The sequence below is a fragment of the Columba livia genome, chromosome 5 (genome assembly GCF_036013475.1).
Source record: "Columba livia isolate bColLiv1 breed racing homer chromosome 5, bColLiv1.pat.W.v2, whole genome shotgun sequence".
Classification (NCBI taxonomy): domain Eukaryota; kingdom Metazoa; phylum Chordata; class Aves; order Columbiformes; family Columbidae; genus Columba; species Columba livia.
The window spans coordinates 57,588,619-57,611,600 of record NC_088606.1 but is presented as its reverse complement, the minus strand read 5'-3'; the positions used below and the strand labels follow the sequence as shown (position 1 = coordinate 57,611,600).

At 41.8% G+C, this 22,982-nt stretch overlaps 1 protein-coding gene across 2 annotated transcripts in view; it reads right to left on the bottom strand.

The window, feature by feature from the left end:
* Positions 1-204: 204 nt before the first annotated feature.
* The window catches only part of SWAP70 (switching B cell complex subunit SWAP70), a 39,027-nt gene continuing 16,249 nt past the window's right edge, over positions 205-22,982 (bottom strand). For both annotated transcript variants that reach the window (XM_021299208.2, XM_065066220.1), the window contains exons 4-12: positions 15,328-15,555; positions 12,132-12,278; positions 11,722-11,830; positions 10,295-10,476; positions 6,386-6,493; positions 4,942-5,108; positions 3,939-4,137; positions 2,806-2,902; positions 205-2,183 (exon numbers count right to left, since the gene is read on the bottom strand). In XM_021299208.2, coding sequence (XP_021154883.2) covers positions 2,074-2,183; positions 2,806-2,902; positions 3,939-4,137; positions 4,942-5,108; positions 6,386-6,493; positions 10,295-10,476; positions 11,722-11,830; positions 12,132-12,278; positions 15,328-15,555 — 1,347 coding nt within the window. In that variant the 3' untranslated portion in view covers positions 205-2,073. The remainder of the gene's footprint in view (positions 2,184-2,805; positions 2,903-3,938; positions 4,138-4,941; positions 5,109-6,385; positions 6,494-10,294; positions 10,477-11,721; positions 11,831-12,131; positions 12,279-15,327; positions 15,556-22,982) is intronic.

Below are 22,982 nucleotides of genomic sequence, written 5' to 3'. Positions count from 1 at the left end.
AACAGGTAAAAGAAGTGTTGCTGTTAAGACAAATTGTATTATCTGCATGAACACTGCCTTTAGTATGGCTTTAATCCAAGTCCCATTGATCAGTAAGAGTGTATTTCTTTCATCAAAGTAATAATTCCACACAACAGTTACTGGCTTCTGAACTCCAGTAACCCAGAAGGACGCCATGTGAAAAGACATCCATTACTTCAGAAATGTAAATGACTTTGCATTACTTTATTAAATAGCCAAGTCTAGAGAACAGTAAAAAATATGAAAACATGCATCATTTGGTGTTCTTAAAAAACAGGTGTCCAAAATAAAGACTGTTAGAAAAATTAAACTAGTTTAGCCCCAATATACCTTCTGCTCTCCACCTAAAAGACATTTGATAGTTATAAATACTGTTCCATCTCCTTTCGCAAAGTTTAACAATGTATACATTAGTATTTCTATTACAGTTTTTTTTTCACATTTCTTCTGTAAACATAATCAATTTTAAAAAAATACTTGTTAGCAAGCTTAAGGAACTACTGCTTTCCTGTACAGTAAATACAAAAAGGAAGATCCTGGATTTTCCTGCCATTCTAATGAGCACTCAGTTTACTGAAACATTAAAGATTTCAATTAGTATAAAAATATAACCGGAGAAGAAATGTCTGAGAAGATTCAGTATTTGAGTGAGTCTTAGTTAATAGGCAAATAAAATGCTATTCACTTCCAAGTCTGAAGATCACTTTTGAACAGCTTCTGCTCGCTGAGACTGAAGTATCACGGTGCTGTACACAAATGCACTCGTCATCTGCCTGAAAAATTCACTTCTTATTAAAAATATTTTAACATTTAGCTGAACTCAAAAGCAGTGCTAAGAGACGGTCGTACACGTTCTGTGTACATACGCAGCTGACTGACACCACACCAACGCGCACCTGCTCTTTGTGGGGGCACTTAGTTCTCAAAATGTCTGTACAATTAGGAAAAATACTGTTGTATTTAGCAAGAGCCTGACTTGTCTGCTGTGGCAGAGCTACCAGGCAAGATCACAGACTTGTTCCTTTTCCCCACTGGAACAGAAATAACTGGCTTTATCCCTGGAGAGTTCGAGGCGGAGCAGTGGGCTATTTGGGAAGCCTTGTTACTAGAAATGCTGAAATTATCTTACTGACAGGAATTAATTTTCTCTAAAGCAGTATTGTTACACATTTATCATTTTAATCTAAAATTAAAAGGTCAATTTTTTTCTCTTGCATAAATCTGGCCTCAAATTAAGAATAGGTGTTGCATCTAAACTAGCAGTATATATAATCAGATTTCTTGCACAGACATGGCCTTGACACAGATGATTGCTGGCCTGCAATCCACTCCTCTGCTCCACAAACCTTAAGTCAAAACTCTTTTGAACTATGAAGAGAACTCTAAAGTTGTTTGTTTTTTTTCACATAGTACATTTGTACATGAATTAATCTTTCCAGTTGTTTTGCTTGAATTCCTGCAAACAGAGGAAAACAGGACACAAAATCTGACCAGGTACCCAGTGATGCAGCCTCCCATCACTAAGGAAGAATCTATTTGAGCACTAAGTACTGTGCAAAGAGCAACAGACAGAGCAAAAATAAAAGGAGACTCAGTGGAGGGAAAGGTAATGCTCCATCTCACAGCCGCTCAGAACCTCCAGGATGGATTTATCCTGGGTTTAAGTTATATGAACTGAACCAATGAAACAACTGCTTCCGTCACATTTTGGAATGAAAGTGATGCTACACGATCGGTTAGATGCTGTCAGATTGTTACAGGCTAGTATAGAAACAACTCTGTCACAAGCTACATTTAAATAAAAATCCTCAGTTGAGAAGTTTTGTATAAAAGAACAGAATTTCTGGAAACACGAGGGAAAACAGTAAGTACTGTCAGACACCACATACTGTAATTACTGGGCTTGGAGTAGATACTTCTACGTGGTAAACAGTATTTTCTCTGTAGAAAGACCCAACGTGCTGAGCAGACTGAGCTCTTTATAAGCAAGACGCTGTTCTGCGCAAAGCAGAAGGAACACAGGTGGGCTTCGAGTCACATCAGCTGCTGCTGTTACTCAGAAGTGGCTTTTTTCCCTTTCCAGCTCTTTTGCCTTTGCTCGAGTTCAGCTTCAGTGAAGGCGGCTGGGCCCCAGTTTGTGATTAAGTGAGGGTTCTTGGAGCCTGGAAGACAGGGTGCAACGCTTGAGACAGGCATTTCTGACACGGACCTGCCTAACCAAGGAGGGAGAACACCTGGGATGCCTTAGTGTGGGAAGCTGTCAGCTGCTGCATCTTTCTCTCCCAATGCCCCTCCTACCCTCCAATAGTTCTGTCTTAGTAAACCCCTCTTCTTCTTGCCTTCGGAGATGTCCGTGCAGGGAAGCGATCTCTCCAGCACTGCATTACAAAGCCACTTTCCTCTGGGCTGGCATGCTGCTAAGTAAGCTGAGAAATTAAACTCTTCCCCAAAATCAAATAGTTTAGCTATCTTTACTTGATGGTTTTGGCAATTAGCATTTGTGCTAACTGCATTAAACACCCAAACCATGCAATGTTCAGGTTGACCCTTGCTTTGTTTAAAATGAATAATAATATTATTATTATTTAATTATTATAGTAGGGCCAGTAGAGGTAAAGACTTGAAAGTTACCTTCAGCAGTTCTCACAAATGTGTTATTTATAGGCTGCCATGAAACCAACAAGCTACAGGAAAAGGAAAACTCCAGGAAATCACTAGGTGATCTAAGTATATGAGACAGAATGAATATACATTTTTGCAACCTTTCTGTTGATAACAACTTACCTGGCTCTATTAGTCGAATCAATCCCTCATGATGAGCTACTTTATCTTTCCAACTCTTGGTATTATTAGCTGCTGTTTCCAACTTTTTCTTAACCTCCTGCAATAAGATACAGCCCACTTGAAAACACGAACAACTTTACTCTGTTTGTATATTAAAAACAAAAACAATTGGGGGGGGTTTATGCCTATTGTATTCAGCAATTCCTTTGGAGTAGTAAAGGATGCTTCATATACAAAAATCCTGAGATGTCAGATTAAAAAAACCCCAGTCAAGTATTAGCCAAAAGCAATCTAACAGTGGTGTCAGATGTAACACCAACATGGTAAGTTGTGACGTGGCCCCAGCCCAGGCCCTTGCTTGCAGTCACTGCAGCATTTGTGTTGTGTGCCAGCCGAGACAGCTCACCAGCGCGTCCTTCACAGCGCCAGCCCCAACGGCACAGCCAGCACAAACACGCTCCCTACACAGAAATCCAGCTGTGTTTGTTTCCCAACCTAAATGCGCACAGGATCAACACCTCGCTAGCCCGAGAAAGTATGTGGCACTTGAGGCTGAACTCGCTGGATTCTGACTCATCTTTTCCCTGAGCGCAGCTACGGGCCCTCACCAGAGACACTCAGCAGAGCAGAGAGCAGAGCTGGCATTTGGGACACAAGCCACATGAGAATCTGGGCTAACTCCTCGCTATCCTGGACATCAGCTCAGTGCTCAAATACCTTTTTGAGAAGCAAGGGCCTACAGTAGCCCATCATTGATTTTTCATCGGTAAAAGACAATATTGCCCCGTGACATCATCAAAACAGTGCAAGAATAACTAATTCAAAAGCATACGGCATTTTGTTACAACAGCAATGGGACCACATAAGAATAGTTAGTCTACATAGAAGACAAATGTATACAGAGTATTTCAGGATATGACTTAGCTGGCTTGCCTGCAAATTGGGACAAAAGAATAAGGGTCTGAAACATGTCCTCTTCTTCAAATGTATCTACTGGTCTCAGCTAAAAACACCCAAAACTATCCTACCCATTGTTATAATTTTTGTGTCATACTAATCCTTGAAGAATCTTTCAAATTCAGTTAAACTACTCAATACTTAAGTATGAGAGGTTGATGAACAGTACCGCTCACCTCATATTGCTCAAGTGCCTCCTTCCTTTCCAGTTCAAGCTGTTCCAGTTGCTGCATAGCAACCTGAAGAGCCTGTTCCTTTATCATTCTCTGGTTTTCCAGCTCTTGCTTCTCTGCTTCTGTCATCTGAATGGTCTGTTGCTGCTGCAAGTGCCATTTTTCCAGTTCAGCTCTCTTTGCTGACTCCTCTTCCAGTAACCTGCAATGGGGATTCCAATGTTAACTGCACTTTAAAGTAAACTGTGTCCATTATGTAGCATACATGAAGGGAAGCCAAGCTAATTATTTTCTTTTCCTTTTTTAAAAACAAAACAAACCCCAAAACCACAAACTTAGGAGGCAAGGAAAAAGTTATTGCTTGTTGGCGTGTGTTCAGTGTAAAGCTGAAAATCATGCCAGCAGTGCAAGCAGCCTGACTGCTACAAAGGGCTATTCAGAAAATGTAGTCAATAAAGCAAATACACAACATTGACACTGAAAACCACAGAAGAAACAAGCATGCATCAGTTATCTTCATTGTCTTAGGAGGACTGAATATATGAAGAAACAAGCCACACTAAACAAAGCCCGTATGAGTAACAGGAGTCTTAACCCTTTATCAAATACAATTTAAACCTGTGATAAAATACTGCAGAAAGTCATATTTACAGTTAGTGCTTTCTAGACTGCACAACTGAAAACTGAAACAGTGTGATCTCAGTTTTCCAAGTGCTGACATGCGCAACACCCAATGAAAAAATAAGCATGCCCGCTTTTCTGAAACTGCTGAGCACTGGCACTGCTAAGGGCTAATCAAACACATTAATGTATCATAAATACCAGCTTTAGCCTTCATAGTTTAAGGAAAAATAAAAAAATATACTGCATTTGGACTTCAAGCTAGTTCCCCCTTTCCAGCAGTGTGCCTGAGACACAAGCAATCTCTAATAGTATGGCACAGTTAGTTATTACTGCAGAGGGGAGCAGGGAATTGAAATGAAACTGTAGTAGGTGAAAGCCATACCTGGCTTGAAGTTTCCTTACAGTCTCTTCATCCTGACGTGCCTGTTTCTCATCTTCCAGAGCGTCCTGTAGCTGCTTATACATTTCTTCCAGTTCACGTACTCTCTGTAAATACTGTTCCAGTTCGGAGGATTTCTGAGCAACCTGCTCTTCCATTTTTTGTCTTACCTAGCAGCATAAATTGAGGATGCACATGAGATACCATTCAAGTTTCCAGTTTTTAAAGGACTTGGCCAGGCTTGCCTCACAAAATGTTTTCAGAGACAAACCTCTTCCTGCTGCCCGCAGAGCAAAACTGCTAAAATTGAGTCTAGATTTGTAGATAACTAAGAGCATTAAAAATATATATAGTAATACAGATGACTTACATTGCCCTACTTCATGCAGCGCAGAATTTGTTACAGGGGTTTAAACCTAACTTGAAGCAGTTTGATCTTGTTGGTTAGTTTACAGATACACACAAAACTGAAGGAAGAGAAAGTGTGTAGAGTGCCCGGACGCAAATGTCAGGCTGGTTTAATTGCACTGTTTCCGCTCCTCTCCTCAGGCACGTCCTGTGTTTTACACACTTAAACCAGGATTATGGCACCGCAACAGCACGGGACTGACAAAGAGGTGGAAATCGGCTGAAGAGGTCGGGTTTGCTGAGAGAAGAGCAGCTCTAACAAAAACCAAAGGTTTTTAGCAGCCTGCTTCCCCTCAGCTCACCTGGATCCCACCAACCCAACAGATCACATCAGGCGCTAGCCCAGCCCACAGAGCAGCACGCTGTGCATTTCTGTCCCGAGACATTCCCTCTCATCAACTTGACTATTTCTGCTTCTTTTCCCCGGCTAACAGAAAAGCCTGTTACGCCTGATAAAGCCCTTCATGTTGAAAATTAGTTATTTTGGAAATTCTCAGTGTGGATTATAGTAACGGCGGTGTAAAACTACAATATTTCTTTAATTTTTAATATTTGTGTGTGTATAAATTTAAAATAACACACAGTATTAAAAAACCCAATAGTTTCAAGAACATATTCAAGTCAGAAAATTCCTAAAATGCATTTTGATTATGCTTGTGTTCCTTTTGCATATTCATATAGTCTGTACTGGCCTCAGGTTCTCCATCCTTGACAACTGCAAGGATAACTGCATTTATCTTTCAAACAGTCAAATTCTTGCCAATTTTCCAATAACATTTAAGCTTTGAATGCTATCCAAACCGTAGGCAAGCTGTTCTAGTATTGAAATTCACCAGTAAGAATATTTTATTCCTATGTCTCTAATAAATTCAACGCAGGCTGCATTCCCCAGCCACCTGCAAGATCTGCGGACTCCTTCCAGTGACTGCCCATGAGGGAAGTCACTGCTGAATGCGGTGCTGAACGCGGTGCTGAACGCGGTGTTGAACGCGGTGGTCGCTACGTGGAATCACAGCAAAAACCCATGTGCACCACTCACCATTTTTTCTCTCTCCAGCTCCAAACTGAAGCGATCTTGTAACTCGACTTGAGTCTGAAGTCTTTTCTTCTCTTCCTCAGCAGCACGAGCAGCTGCTGCTTCCAGTTGCTGGAAGAGAAGGGCAGGGGGAAGAAAAGAGTGAAAAAAGAATTGTCAACATGAAAACATTTGGAGAGAATGAATGGGATTTCATTTAACAATTTTTGGTTTTAACAAAAATGGAAGAAACCTTCAGAAGTATTAAGGCACCAGCTGTTTGTTTTGGTTTGGTTATTTACATGTCTGACGCTATATCGATCTCTACGTATAGTTTTAAATCTTTTTATTTGCAAGACAATTTTAAATTTACCAATGAAAAGTCAATTATCAGACTTTCTCCAAGTTTCTTTTGAGCCCTACTTTGCACAACAAATAGAAATCGCTATATTTTCTTCTCTGTCTCATACAGGATAGGAAACTCTTAAGGCAAACCACATTGCAGGCAGAACTGCACAGGAGTTCCAACAGCGAAACCATGCCAGCATACGCAGAATTCATACAGAAACAGAAGTGAGAAGCACTAAAGTGCCATGGGAAAGCAGAAGTGCTGCAAACTTTGGCTATAATAAGTGATTGTGCTATTGTGAATCACATCCCTTTAACATCCCCTAAACTGCCATGTAAGGTAAATAAAATTCTAGTCAATAATCATCACTTGCAACTAGGGGAAAAATGAGCCTCGTCAGAGCTAAGACCTAGGAAACAGCTGCTAGTACCTTTGCACCTTTTTGCAACTTATTTAACAATCTGCACCTTGATTTCACATATAGTTGTCACAGTTTTTCCTTTCATCAGAATTTCGATAGCATGTATTTTTAGAATGCACAGATTAAAATTGTATGAGTACCAGCCAAAACTTTACCAACACTGAAAACAGAATAATTGTTTCACAGAATTTTCCTAAGAAACTTATCTGATGCTTTAGAGGAAACAGAGCAAGCACCCTTCTTTTGTAATACGCTAGGCTGGTGAAATTGTTTCCGCAGACCCTCAGCAAGAGCAGGACACGCATCTTCAGTATTTTTGGAAGGTACCACATTTAAACCATCTTCCCTCACACAAACTCGCTGAACTAATGAGATGCCTAAACAATTAAAAGTGCCAAGCTAAAATTCTCATTCCTTTAAGTGTGTGTGATATCACTCTAGTCTGAAATAGATGGGAAGAGGGGAAGGAGAAGGCTCCTAGTTTGTTTTTAACCATAGAAAATAGCACAGAATTGCTCTCCTTTGAAAGGCTTGAATGATGTCAGTCTTTTAGAAGCAGCATTGCTCCTCTGCCAAAACATTTAAAAGCATGTAATTGTAGTCAAATCCAAGCTGCCTATTTAAGTGAAATTTTCTTTTGGTTTCCTTCCCCGCTTTGAAATTACACAAACATTGCCAACGCCGAGCTGAGAGGGCGAACGTGCAGAGTCACAGGCAAGGGCGGGAGCCAGGCATTGCCAGGGACCGTGACAAGAAAATGCCCCGTTTGTCCACTTTCATCAGCAACCTCCCACTGAATTCACGTCCACCAGCTCCTGGCAGGTAAGGTTACTGGCGGTGACCCTGCAGTTTAGGGAACAGCCCCAAATGGTGGGGGCGGGGAGGGAGGGGGAATCAGCAGGAACACACCGTTCCCACAGGGGTTGGTTGGCAGAGTCTCCAAATCCCACCTGAGACCCCAAACTGAAAGAGAAAGGGTGCACGAGTCTTGTGCATGCTCTCTTGAAAAAAAAAAACACCTTACCTTGCAGTCTGTTCAATGTGTGTATCTCAAACTTCCATTAAAAATATGAAAAAAATAAATCTCTTTTAGACAAAGGCTCTTATTCTTCTGAAACTTTCTAGTGCAGGAGCCATCAGCACACAAACGCGGCTCAGCGCACACTGGGGCACACTGGGGCAGATGCTGCTCAGTGGTGGCTCGTGGCCATTAGCAGCAAATCTAACTCTAAGCTTTCCAGAACAATTCGGTTTCCTGAACCATTTACAAGGCATTTTCCTTGAAGAACATCTTTCTAACTAATCAAACACTTCAAATTCCTCCAGCGCTGTACCTCCTCACTGATTCCTCTTGGACTAAGTGCAGTGGTGCATGTCAGTGACTAAACCACTCTCCTTGAGAGGTAATTTTCATCCAGACCACTTCAAAAGACACTTCTTGCTGCAACTCTCCTTAGTTTACCCACTGTGATTTGTACGGAACTCCTTGGAGCCTGTCAACATCCTTCTGCTCCTTTGGGGTTGCTCTCATGTTATCCTCCCTCTAATTTTTTCTCAACACCGAAATCCAGCCCCATGATTTCTGTTACCAGGTATATTACTTACCAGTAACTTGCAGGTAACACAGGCTATCCTTTAAAGGATATTTTACATTCTGAATCTTAAACATATGGTAGAACTTTGGATGCTAAAATTAAATTAAAATTTAGTTTTCCACTGTCAGACTCTATTTAAGGCAAACACAGTAAGACCCACATCAGCACTGTCTGTAATGTTATTAAAAAAAGATAAAACATTCCTCATCACAAATTGTGACTTAATGACAAGATTTTTAAGAATATGCATTTTGGATTATTTTATTTGCTTTCTAGACTGAGCACCTTTAACATGCTCTCACAATATTTATAGCTTCCTCGCCCCATCCTGCGAAGATCATTGAAGATTTTTTCTAACTGAGGGCTAAAATGAGTGGTTTTAATTTATGAAAAAACTCAAGCAATGATGCAGACTTGGCCTAAATGGGAATTAAATTTAAAAAAAAAATCATCAAATTTATTTAGGAAGGCAGTGAATGACTCCTTAGACCTGGTATTGAGCAAAGACCTGGGCTGCTCTAGCAGCAGGGACTCAGCAGCCAAAATGCTGAGAAGGGAGGCATTTGACAGTGTTCCAAGTTACTTCCAAGGCACACTCCTCATTTAAAGGTATTGTGGCAATAGAAGCCATAGTAACTCTTCTTGCAAGTCTTTATAAAGAAAAGATAGGAAATACATCTGGATACTAATCAAGTCTCTGTGGTGAACTAATGCAGAGGTACCAGCTGTTCCAAAGTACAAAGATCAATCACCATGTCCAATCTACTGTCAAGAGGTACAGCCACAGCAAAGGCACCTTGGTGTCTCCTGCCAGACATTAGATTCAGACTAAAAAGCTGTCTACAAGGAAAATAATGTTTTCAGCAAGTCTTCTGCTAATACTCAGAATTTCTAGTCCAATTCTCAGGCTTTTAGAACTAAATCTAGCATTGACAAGGAACATGCATTTAAACAGTTTATAAACAGTTGCTATGTGTCTCACCTCTATAAAACACAAGCCAAACTACTCAAATAAAATTATGCATACTCACAAAATCACTTTCTGTCTTTGGAATCTTTGTAAATTAAATTTATATCTCTGGAAACTACATCTGTGTGAAGAGTTCCCCTACACGTACGATTCACATAAGAGAACTTTGGAAAAGTATATAAGAAAATCTTAATGGAAAGCCCCAAATATGACAAACATGTCTGACAGAAAAGAAAACCAAAAAACCCACAAGCAACTGAATATACTGGACTCTCCAGCTCCCAAACACCATCCACACAGCTGGGTTTTCTTTTACCCTCGTTTCACAATACAGGGGACAGGGCTGGGCCAGGTGAGTTAGGCCCAGCCTGCTGATCGTGCTCAGGAACTGCTGCAGCCCATGCTGACGCTTTACTGCAGGCTCAACCAGCCCATCTGAGGGGGCTGATGCCAACACAAGCTCAGCTCCTCTGGAGGAGTTCGCTCAATGTGTCTGAACACCTTAACACCAAATAAATGCCTAATTACCCTTCAAGAAGCTGAGCTCAAGCACAGAGATCAAGCTTAAAGCTTGAAGGTTTGCAGCTCCCACTCCCACCTTTCGCACGGTCTCCAGTTCCTTCTGCTTGTTCTCGTTGGCCGTTTGCAGCTCTTTCATCTGCCGCTCCAGCTCCTCGTGCTCAGCTAACAGCTTCTGCCGCAATTCTTTCCGTTTCTGGCGTGCTTCTTTGTGGGGTGGCGGGCTCCCCGCTCTCAGCAGGTTTACAGTGGTCTGTATGGCTGGAAGGGGCATGCACACAAAGGGAGAGGAAGAGAACACCTGTGAAGGGAAATGCTAAACTTTCTGGATAGATAGCCGTAGTGATGAATACTTGTCGTGCTGTGGTGGTTGGTGGCTTGGCTTTTTTTTTTCCCAATGTATTTTTAAAGCAGAAATAACTGTTGTCAGTTCTAATTCTCATCAGGCTAGCTGTCAACACAAGCCAGAAGTAAAGGACACTTGGCTTTCAGTATTGGCTGTGTGCCACAAGGATAAGGTTTGGCAATTCCAATGCATTATGGCAATTCCAATACCAATTTCTAACAGGCACTGGACATACAGCTCACTTGTCTAGCTGGAAAATAAAAAAGCACTGCACCAACACTTCAGGTTTTTTTACTGCCTAGATTCAGTGACCCTAATCAAGTAGTAATATGTTATTTAACATACACATCACTTACTTGCCTAGAATCAACCTAGACCCCGTTATTCTTACTGATGCTCCAAGGGGAAACATTCTCCCATCACTCCCTCATATTCAGTGAGGAAATACTCAGAGAGCAAAGTTGAGGAGTGGCAGATGATTTTATTCACCTGCTACAACCGTGAAAAAAGATTTCTTTTTGGAACTACGTAATCGTTTGACATACATCAGACTTCGGTGCAATTAAACACATGCTTTAGATGAAGAGGGAAGTACAAATGAAAGCACGCAGCTCCAAATATTTGAATGCTGAACGTACTCCAACGGCACTGACAGCAGTGGGTTTGCAAGGGCTGTACCTGTCACTTGGCACGTGGCTGGGAAGGTCACGCAGCAGCAGTCCCTTCATCGTGGGAATGGAAAAGGAAGCCCCAGTTCCCAGCCCTACCCTCAGCCCACCAAAGCACACTACCTCCAGCAAAACCAGTATTGATGATGCTGAAATGAACAAGCTTTACCTTTCTCCCCAAAAGCAACAATTTACAGTGTATTCCACTTCCCTTCCCCATTCCTAGAAGTACAGCCAACACAGAGAAAGCAAACGACAATAATGTTTTGGTTATGGCTACCTAAACTGAGGCACCTAAACGACAGAAACCAATTCCCCTTACATGGATCCTTAGTCCTTCCTGAGTCTCAGGCTCCTTAAAGATCCTTTGATTGTGCCCAAAACAGAGAAACCAAAAATCACCAAATGAAGAATTTCAGATTTGAGTAAAGCACGGCTGTAAGACTTTAGCTTACCTTAACTTGCACATAACTAACATTTTTGAAACCTCACCTTGAATCCACTCCTGCTTCTTCTTTTTATCAGAGGCACTGATCTCAAAGCTTTTGTCAAGACATTTTATGACAAAAAGGCATTTCTTTCCATCTTTGTCAGGCAAGGCCTAGAATAGGCAACAAAGGATTAGCCTTGCTAAGACTGAAACTAAGTTACATTGTTAAGCCCTACATATGCAGTTATCCATTACAGAGCTACAAATACCAGTACTAAGAATCTTTATAAAATGAGTGTTTATTAACTGGTTTTATATAAAGAAAAAAAAAATCCCTTAATGAAAGGTATCAGGAGTCCATCCCGCATACAAAAAGGAATCATTCTAGCCCTTAGTGATAGTCATAGTTTTTGGTATTTGGGGTTTTTTGGTTGGTTGGTCTGTTGTAGTTTGTCTGTTTCAGTTTTTTTACCTCTACACAACAGTTGCCATCCAGTATGATGTCTCCCTTCTTGTCCTTTAAATCTTCACTGACGTAGTAGGAAATAATATTGGGTTTTAGCACAAACCATCGTTCCGTCCAGTTTTTCCTTTTATGACCTTTTTTCAACATATAGCCCTGTAAAAAGGAACGGATCAGCTGAAATGCCCGGCCTCTGTTGAACTGCTCCGTCTTTTGGTTATGTGGCTTAAAGGCCCAATAAAGCACACCAAAAAACTCAGCTCGAGGCCCTAAATACTTCACCTACACACCTCCATTCCTAACACCAACACACTGCTCATGAGAAACTACTCACTGTTCTTCTGTCCAGTTCTCAAGTAATGGGGTTATCTGAAGAACCAAACAATTATTATTATTTCAATATCAAGTCATTATTACAACTCTCCAGTCCTCTTTAATGACCTTTACATAAGAAAAACACTTGCAAGCCTTAAAAAGCCTATTTCAAAAGAAGGAAGAGAAGCCCATACCTTGCCACTGAGCTTTATACAAATAAAAGAATAAAAATTATGATCTTCTGTAATGACAATAAATAGGACTGGCATCATGATAAATCATCCAAGTTTGCCTCTATTGAATATTAACCTATATAAAAGATAAGCAGCAATACTAAGTGCAGTTATGTATTACCCAGCGTGGCGACAGCCACTCAAAAAAAGGAAAAAAGGGTGCACAAGGAGTTATATAATAATTGGTCCTTCTTTCAGGTGTTTGATTTTCAGTGGTCTTATCGGGGGCACAGCTGTGATTTGTCAGCTTTTAATCTAGAGTTTCGAAGGCTGCCAGTATTTCAGCTATACCTACCATTTCTGAAACCATATTCCCCACTTACTTACAAACTTTTGTCTGACTCCTAACTTCAGAAAAAAGTTAAATCACAGATGAAACAAACACCTAAATCAATATAGCTAGGGACAAGCGATACAGAAAGCACTGTACTCAAAGTATTCCATATTAAGAGGACTGAAAAGTCAGAAAGGAGACCAAGGAACATTCTTCTGTAATGCCTTTCAGCTATAGCAGTTTTGGATTCAAGCAAACCAATAAACATGCTGTGGTATATTTATGTCAAACGTTTCCTTCTGTATAGGTCTGAGGAGAAAAAAATTCAGGACAGTTGGAGAAGCTGCTTTATTTAAAAAACAAAACAGAAAAGCAAGCCCCCCCCACCCCCCCCAGCTTATCTACTCTTCGCTGTTCTAGCCAGTTGAAGGTGGCCAGAGCCAAGGCCATTCCTATTCCCCCGTGCTATCCCACCCCTTTCTCCACAACAGGAATGTGCAGAGAAACAGCTTTGTTTGCTGCCTCCACACTCAGGTCTGAGGTCTGGGTGGTCGCAAGGGCGTGTGAAAGTCTCCTGCAGCTTCACTCTTTCATGCCTTGAACAGTCTAAGTCATAACCAGGTGGTTTTCCCTTTCCTGACGTACTAGATTTGCTGTCAAAGCCAAGTCAGACTGGTATTTTCCCCTCAAATTTCTGCAAAATCTTTATCTATTATTTCTGCGCATCAGCTGCTTCTCATCTTCCAAGTGGCCGCTGACAGCTCCTGGGGATCTTTCCCCAGCAACTATCACACAAAGGACATGTCTTTCAGAGAACTAAATATCTGAAATGTCATCATCACTGCTACCCTCCTTAGGCCTTGTAAACCAGGAAAAACGTACAATAAGACTTTGCTACAATACAGCATATCATTAATTAATACCTTGAAATTTTTATTTATTTCAAATGAAGAATGATTTACTGCAACAAACAGGACAATTCCGTGAATCGACAAGGTATCACGGTACAAGCTGTGACCAAACCAGACGTCTGTAAGTCACACGGGAAACTCCGTTCCCCATGAGGCCAGTGACTGTCCAGGAGGCTCCGGGCCAAATCTTGACACAAACTATTTTTAAGTGTCAAGAAACCATTCAAAGACACTCAGACATCCTTGAGAAAGAGGCTCGGCCACCAAGAGAGGAAAGAAAGGAGACAGTAAAAAGAAAGGGGGGGGGGAAGGGGTAGGGAGGGAGGGACACAATGCAGTATTAAAACTGAAAAGAAATCAAATTTCCTCACGAGTTTCAAGTGGAAGAACTGACCTGAAACTGATTACTTCATTTTCATGGTATTAAACAGCAGGATGATTTCATTTTGCCCTCAACTGACTGTGCGTGTGTATGTGTCCCCAGCCCTCACCTCCAACAGGCAACCAGCAGTTAACAAAAATAGACTTTTACATTGTTCTGTGGATATTCCGAAAGAATTTCCTGTGCCAAGACCTTGTGATGATTTCTTCAGAACAGCTTAGGAAAACCTGCCAAGAAAGCTTTTGTTTCCCTCCTCACCAAGAAATCAAAGATGAAAAAAATCCTTTGTCAGGTAAAAGTCAATTTTAAATAGCTCTCCGGGTAGGCTCTGCTGTGACCCCTCAGGTTCCTGTGATATTTATACTCCCCATGAAAGAAATGCAGTTTTTAAAGCCATTCCTAAACTGATAATCCAACCAAATCTAAAGAAACTGAAGATTGACAGGAGTTTGCTAAGAATATACAGGCCAGCATGACTTCTCGTATTTGAGTACAGGTAAATAAGTTGTCAGCCATGTACCCTGCTACGCAGAACAAGAAGGGGGAAAGCTCTGGAGCTGTTCACCACCTTTCTGCCCACTGAGGGGGCAAACTGCAACTTAGAAGCAGACCTTTCAGCTGGAGCAATACCTGCGTCCAGACGCCCTTGTTTCAATACAGAGAGGTTGTTACCAGCACAACTTCCATTTGCTGCAACGTAACCGAAACTAGAAAAACGCATTTTCAAAGATTGAAGAGTTATCACCAGTTTAAGAACGGACAGCGCTGCAACTCTTCTGTCAGCTAACAAGCAGCTGTTACTAGTATAGAAAAGGCTGTATTTCAAGTCAAAGCACAATTCTTTTCCTTTCTGAAAACAAACTCTCCCAACAAGCAACTCACTCCTGATACTGCAATAATTACAACAAAAAGCAACATAATTTCTCTTTTATAAGAACAAGCTCTTATTAAAGAACCCTTATAAGTAATTTACTTTATTTCTCTCTACTCATTATCCATCAGGTAAAGAAATTTCAGTAAAAAGTTGAACATTTTCTAATTATGCAACAAATTGTTCTACTTCAAAACATAAGTTCTACATGGTTCTTACCTGTTTGAGTACATCTAATATGAGCTCATTAAAGACTTCATTGATTGCCATGGACACTGTCTGTCTGTCCATCCCTTTACTGAACTGCCCACTGCCGACGAGATCAATCAGCTCCCACGCAGAAAGACCTTCTCGACTGGTGTTGAGAGCAACCTTATAATGGTCAAACTGCTCTTGCTGCCAGCCTGCTCCCATTGCTTCCGTGAGTTTTTTAAGTAAATACTCAATCTGTACAGAAATACAAACAGAAATTAATCATTTTCAGCAGACGTGGAAATCCAGTGTTTCAGAGCTGTAAACTAAGCTTCTCTGGAGACCATCATTACAGCGAGGTTCCTGTGCTCACACGTAGGCCCCTAGACGAAGGTGGTTTAATTAGCAAAGATTTTAGGTTCCTGTCTCAGCTGAACTTTTGACTGCCAAGCCCATCTTGCAGCTACCCTCCTCATGGTAAAGAAACAAAGAATTGAACCTGACAGCCTCTTTTCATGTTTCAGATTCCTACAGAACACATGGGACCTGGCCTGGAACGGCTCCCAAACCGTGATGACTGAAGTGTGAGAAAACAAGAGGTTTCAAAAGGTACTCTCATAAGACAAAAAGCAAACAAATTAGAAAAAATAAGGACAGATGGCAGTTTGGACAAGAAATGACATTAAAAACTACCGAGCTATGATCACATATCTTAGTCTTCCCCAACCCCTCTCCTCCAGCTCTCAAGCGCTCCGTCACTGGACACAATCTTGGCAGATGTATCAAGAGAAGTAGAAGAAGAAAGTTTTCATGTCCACTTTACTGTTTGCAAAATAAACTCTCCTTTTCCTTTAATCTTTCATCATTCTATAAGCATTACCATACACAGGGTAATAACACTAATAACACCAGTCAAAATAAACACGAAAAGAAAAAGAGGGAAAGAAAGCTGTATTTCTTTTGTCTTTTTTGTTTGTTTGTTTTAATGTTGTTTTTAAACGTATCACTGTGCACTCTTTAAACAATGCAGTATTTTAAACTGAGCCCATCTACAGCTTTGAGCACATGTAAAATACTTTTAATGGCTCTTTAAACAAAATAGTTGGTGAGAGCTTTACTACAAAGGCCTCTACACAACAAAGTAAAAGCCAGGCTTGGCTGACGTCACAGGATACCAATTACAGCATTTAACCCAGTTTTGAAGACAGACCAACTAATGTAGCCTTCTGCTATTTTGGGCAATGGCTCACTGCGTTTCCTCGCCAGCTTTGTGGGGACACGCCTGCCTTTGCTGACCAGCCAAGGCAGGGAGCAGAGCCGCCTGCGCCCTCCCTACCGAGGAAGCCTGGGGAGCGGGTGCTCAGTGACCCCGCACCCCAAACCGCTGGGACAGCCCAGCACCGGCCCCCCAAGGGCTGTCCTGCTCTCCCACCAGCCCACAGCCAGCACAGAACCAGTTCCCAGCAGGTCAGTCCACAAAGCCACCGGCCAGGGCTCCTCCTGGCTTCTCCCCAGGGACACAACAGGGTGGGAACTGCCCATGGAGGAGGGAGGGAAAGCACCACCATCTTCTCGGCTTCTCCCTGTGCACGTGGAATTAACGTGATTTCATCCGGTGCTGCTTTTCTGTGGGTCAGTCCTTCAGGACACTGTGCTGCACTTTCAGTTTGCCTATTTTAGGTGTGGGTTTGGAAACAGAAAGTGACTCAGGAGTCTGAATCCCATTATAAAAAATGCCTAAGGTGTACAGCATGAACACGCCTTGCTGAAAAGCGGTGGAAACCAAATGCTTTCCAGGACTTCACTCTTCTAATGGCCAAGGCTGGTTCACCTCTGTTCCTCAGCACTGCTTGAAAACACAATGTAATTTCTCCTACAGGTAAGAAAAAACCGCAGCCCTGGGACATTTCACAACAGAATAAATTAACTGTTCAGCTACAACTCAGAGTCACTTTTCAGCTGGTCTAATAGGCTTTTGAGCACCCAGCAGTCTTTACATAAGAGACTTGTGAGTACAAAGAAATTGAGAAACATTTTTTGCCTACGCATTTCACCACAAGGATTCCCAGGCCTCAAGATTCTGATGCAGCATACATGCTGATTCTGTGGCTGCTGCTTCTCCCTCTTGCAACTGGTACAGGCAAATCCCTTCTCCCTCACATCCACGATCAAAAAATACACAAGCATGTAGCAGAACACACTCATCTGGCAAACGAGTAAATTGCCAAATTCACCCTACAGATGGGTGGGCTTTTCTTACCGTGTCAGGTCAGTAACTTAGTCTCACAGCTGCTACTCCAGTAGCACATGGACTAGTGCTGCAGCAAAATAGAGACGCTACTGAAAGCCACTGTGTGGTGTAGAGGAAAGCTGCTGCTCCACTGAAGGAGCTGGAAGCACGTACCGTGCCGAGGTGAGGCTGCCGCAGCCGCCTCCTCAGCGCTGTCTTGAGAGAAGACAGGCCAGCCAGGCACAGAACGCACCTTCAGGGTGGGCACAAAAGTCACAGAGAGCATCGCTTTTCACATCAGCTTCACTGAAAGCGTTTTTAGGAGGACTTGCAGCTCTGTGCTGTGCCCAGCTGCCATCTGAGGGAAGCCCCGCTGGCAGGGGACACGTGCACCCGCTTCACCCCGGCTGGAGAGGGTGTCAGGGGCTCCTGCTGCTTTCACCACGAGAGGTCATAAACCTGCTGGGCTGTGGGTCCTGCACAGCTGGGGACTGCTGGAGTTCAGACTGTCACACCACAGCAAGGAAACTTTAGCATGACCTCCCAAGCAACCCACATATCACTTTCACTAGATTTGTGTAAAATTCAGTAACTCATTCCTTTAAAAATCTTTAAAATATGCTTTGCTGATTTTCACCCTCCAAAATCCTTAAGGTACAGTACTAATCCAGGCTTTGAGTACCAGTACCATAAATCCTCAGCATCGGTTAAAGGCAGGAAGCAGCTTACTTCCTACTCCAGGCAAGTTTTATAGAAAAAAAAAAGCCCTTTACAGCATGCAAGAATAGTAGCGCTGCAAACTTGTTGCAAAACAAACCTCCTAAAACCTGGATTTGATGAGCTAGAACGGCATCAAGGCAGGAGTAACTTTTTCCCCTCTGTTCAAAACCCGTTCCGCCACTTAGCTCAGCACCTCTGAGCAGCACCAGTTCTGAACCATGATCCTGTATTTTAGCTGAAAGCTAAAATAACTGAGGCTTAATTAGGTAGATAATATGCCTGGCAAAATGCTAGACACTAATTAAAAAAAAATAAACATTAAAAATTAATGAACTTTAAATTTAAAATGTATTGTTCCAAGATTTCGCAACCTATTACACTGCTTGAGGCATGCAGCTCTCAAATTCCGTTGGTTACTTATCTCAAAATACTTGCAGACAAAGGGACACACACACACACAAACATCATACCTGAATAGATTCTTTTCACTTATTTTGCTCAAGCCATATGAACAATATGTATATCAATCTAAGAGTTCAGAAAAGATGCAATATAAAACTCTTGGCTAGTATACATTATCATGTAATGCACTAAAAATAAGTCAAACTCAACATATCCTTTCCTTCAATATCATTTGTACACATTTTACCTAACTTTGATTATTAGAAAAGATTTAAACATTTAAGTCTGCTAGCCCCCCATCTGCAAGTGACTAACATGAGCACAAATCCTATTAAAGTATATAAAACATCTCATTATACATTAAGTCAACTGAAAAAGGACCTGTGCATATTACAATTTAATTTCTAAAATCGAAAACAAAACAAAATGACCAAGCTTTATCTCGCATTCAGATAAGTACATATCTAACCAAAATCCACAGAAAAAATTTTTCTAGCATATCTGCTCAATAGCAACAATGAGTGTTGGGGTGGGGTATAAATAGGAACAGTGTGAGATAAATATCAAGAAGTAAGTTGGAGCTGGTAAGTGTGGAAGCAAAGAAAAGACCGTTCATTATGTGCCCAAATGAGGAACCTCTGAGAGCAAATGACATTTCTCTTCCCCCAACAAAGAGACATGTCAACTCAGCAAATAACCGACAAACTAAGTCTACGGGCTCACACATATCTCACTCTTGTGGTTAAAAAGCAGAGGGTCAAAAAGTAAATGTGAAGTCGCGTTTGCTGCTGTTCAGACTGGACCTTTCTCACTTCCAGATATGGACATAAAAGCACTGGGGGGTTGCTAGCGCTCCGTATGCCAGTACGGACAAACTGGCTCCACAGCATGAAAAACACCTTCCATCTCAAATCAACAGACACTTTTCAGCCACAATTTTGCCAAGAGAAAGCAAGAAACAGTCTCTTTAACACGAGCTACGCAGCCTGTTCGGTACCTTCTTTCCTCATGTTTCAATACTTAATTGCTTTGCTTTTCCAGGTATTCCTGGCACTGCCCTTCTCCAAGGGGAATGAAGTATCATAGATGTTTCACATACTTTTCTGAAATACAAGTGTGTGTTTTAGAATAGGAAAAAATGAAAAATAACTTGAAGGAGGCCTTCATGTCCAGCAGAGCAGGGCAGACGAGGCTATTCTGGTTCATGGTATTCAAATAAGGTTTGTGATAACAGAGCAGATGTAAAAATCTATTCACATTGTACAAAATTCTGTGGAAGCATATCACTGGGCAAGAGACCAATTATATCCCTTCCCATAGTCATCATCAATTCCTTTTTTTATTTCATCCCATCATAGTATCACTTTTAAGTCAAATATTTGTTTCTTTCCTTTCACCAACAAAGAAAATCCCCACACTAGAATTTATTAAGTTTGATGGACAGTAACTACTCCTGATTAATAGACTTGGTGAAAACCGTGTTCATTACTCAGTGTCAGGCATTATATTTATTTTTTTTTTAAATTACCATTAAGTAATATAATAAAGGTCAACTCAAAAAACAGTGTAACATGTAAATCCTAAGGACAAGCTGCCACATAAGCTGAAAACTGTCTTATTTTTTGCAGCAGTGAGGAAAAGAGTAGTGAAATGGGAAGAGCTGCTCCAAGTCGTAAGTGACTAAACATCTTTCTAGCCATCATCATCAACTTATAGAGGTCATGGGTATATTAAAACTCCACATGAGCAGCTTTCATTCTAGTTGAACCAGTTGTGATTTTATTCCTGAATGGCCAACATTCAATTCCCAGTATTTCATTCACTGTATCTGTTTCTGATACTAGAATGCAGAACAAGGAAGCAAATGTGGTCACAAGAAAACCCCCTTATTCTGCAAGAAATGCCTCCAGAAGAATCACCACTGGAGAGCTTCAGACTTTCACCTCCTTGGTCTAAAAAGCACTACCTCATTTTCAAATGCACTGAAAGCCATACAAGGTTTGGACCCTCTTTGTCCTACCTAGGAGGATTAGAAATGCCATGTTAATATAGTTGAAGGCTAGAGGACAACAGAAAAATGGCTGTACGAATCTTTCCTCAAGAAAGCAGGCTTAAAAAGCAAAGACACCAAATACGTTTGGCTTATCTAAAACACGTTATGTATACACTGTATGAAAACACACAAAGAGTGCGCAGCTTGCAGTGTACCTATCTGCGGGTTTCACCACGAAGGATGGCCCAGAAACACTGCTAACCACACAGCACAGCTTTCAGGCGATAAAGCATTCCCAAGGCTGCAGTCAGTCACATGTCCAGAAATAAGAAAGGGGAAGTGTTTGGAAACCTTTTATAAAACAGAAAACGTCTGGTTAAACAATACCAAGGCACACAAATGAGTCTGAGTTGAGAGGTGACTTGTAAGGGAAACTCGTGACAGACTAGAACTATTTCTCCTCTTATGGCTACAGTTCTCTCCACCTTTTTTTTCCCCCTTTATTTTACTTTATCATGGAAGAAAAGCCTGTGAGATCTGAAGGAAACGCACATTTTGATCTCCATATCTCAGATGCGCTAGTGGAAAAGACCAGCTGTGGGGAGGGGAAGGAGCTCCCACCCCAGCCCCGCCTTCCAGGCACATTAGTGACACAGCTGCTTGGTAAAGCTTGGCCCACTGCACCAGGAGGCAATTCTGTCGTTAGTCAAGAATTGTATTACAGCAAAAAAAAATACAGCAGTTTTTCTCCAGTCCATCTGTATCTCTTTGAAATAGCACATTTCACTCGGTTCACAGAAGTTTTTTACTTCGTGCATAGCAAGACCTCTCACTTGAAAGGGAAGGGAGTTTTCAGATTTGATAACGTTTTGCATTTCCCTGGGACACGAGCACCTCTGCAAAACAGACATTCATGGACCTCTGTTCCTTTCCTGACTACTCTCAGTTGCCCACCAGATGCCAGCAGAAACTCCACTGGAGCCCAATGCCATTACCAGCTGAGCTCAATGCCCTGCACAGCCACCAGCTCCTGTTTCTCTGTGACCTGACTTCTCCCTATAACACGGAGGGATCCTCTCATGCTTGAAGTCACATCCCAAAATTGCACACCCCAGCCCAAGCCCTTGCCAATGCTGGATTTTACTAACCTTATTCCTCTCAAGCGCAGGGCTGCCATCCCTCCTTCCACGGCAGGTGAGGAACACAGGCCAGACGCTGCCCCTGGCTTTCAGCCTGGCCTCTGCTAAATGAGCTCTTGTGTCGCCTCTCCTCTGCTTTCCAAATCCCTCTTTGTAGCTGCTCTCCTCACTTTGCTCTTTCTAAAGCTTTCCTTAGGCTGCATCTCCAAAACCTTTCCAAAGTAGCCTGTTTTCCTTTCTCTGACTGAGCTGCAGCTGTTCCTAATTTGCTGCCCATTCAACACCTGGGTGGCTAATCAAGACTTAGCACTTTGCAGATGGGGGTAACAGTCCCACCACAATGAGTTGTCTAATATGAAAGGTCTAGCACAGCAGCACTAGTGCAAAGTAGACAACACAGGCAACAAAGGACAGCAGCCTCAGTCTTCAGTCAGCACGGTGCAAAGGTGAAACTGCACCCAAGTGGGAAAGTTCTCCAGACGTGAAATTGTTCAAATGATTGCAGAAACAACTTTTCTCACTTAAAAAAATAAAAAAGAAAAAGAGGAAAATCAGACTCCCAAGCAGGTCTCAAGGAGCAGCTCCTCCAAGGAGGACAAGAGAAGTCATCCTCATAGCCACATGAAGGTGTATTAACACATTTACAGAGACCTAAGAATTTTCTCTGTTATAATCTACCATCCGTAAAATGGGATGCAAAAATCTTCAAGGGATTATTCTTCCAACCTGAAAGTATGAGGCAAATTTCCTAGTTACTTATAAAAGTGAAACAAAACCTCCAAAACCCAAAAGCCTCTGAGGTGGGAGGGAGGGAGGAGGGGAAACTGCTGGATCCCACAAAAAGGACTCCAAGCCAGAATCTGCAGTAAATTGTGTTGCAATATTCTCAGCCAACGATAAGAGAGAGGGAAAGCTCACACCCTGGCTGGGAAGCTCTACTCACCCATGAGAGGTTTACTACATTGGCCTCACCAAAACATAAACATCACAGAGCAGCAACACTTCCATCACCACCTCCTCTGGTCTTCGCTTTGCAAAAATCCCCTCACTTCATACACAATGTGCCATCTCATAATTAAGTGACAGGAAGCAATATAAAGTCAAGGCTATGTAATCAAGCTTTAATATGAACTCAAGAGGCATATAAAGTAAATGGAAAAAAAAATGTCTTTACCAGGTACCAGTATCATTTTGAGCA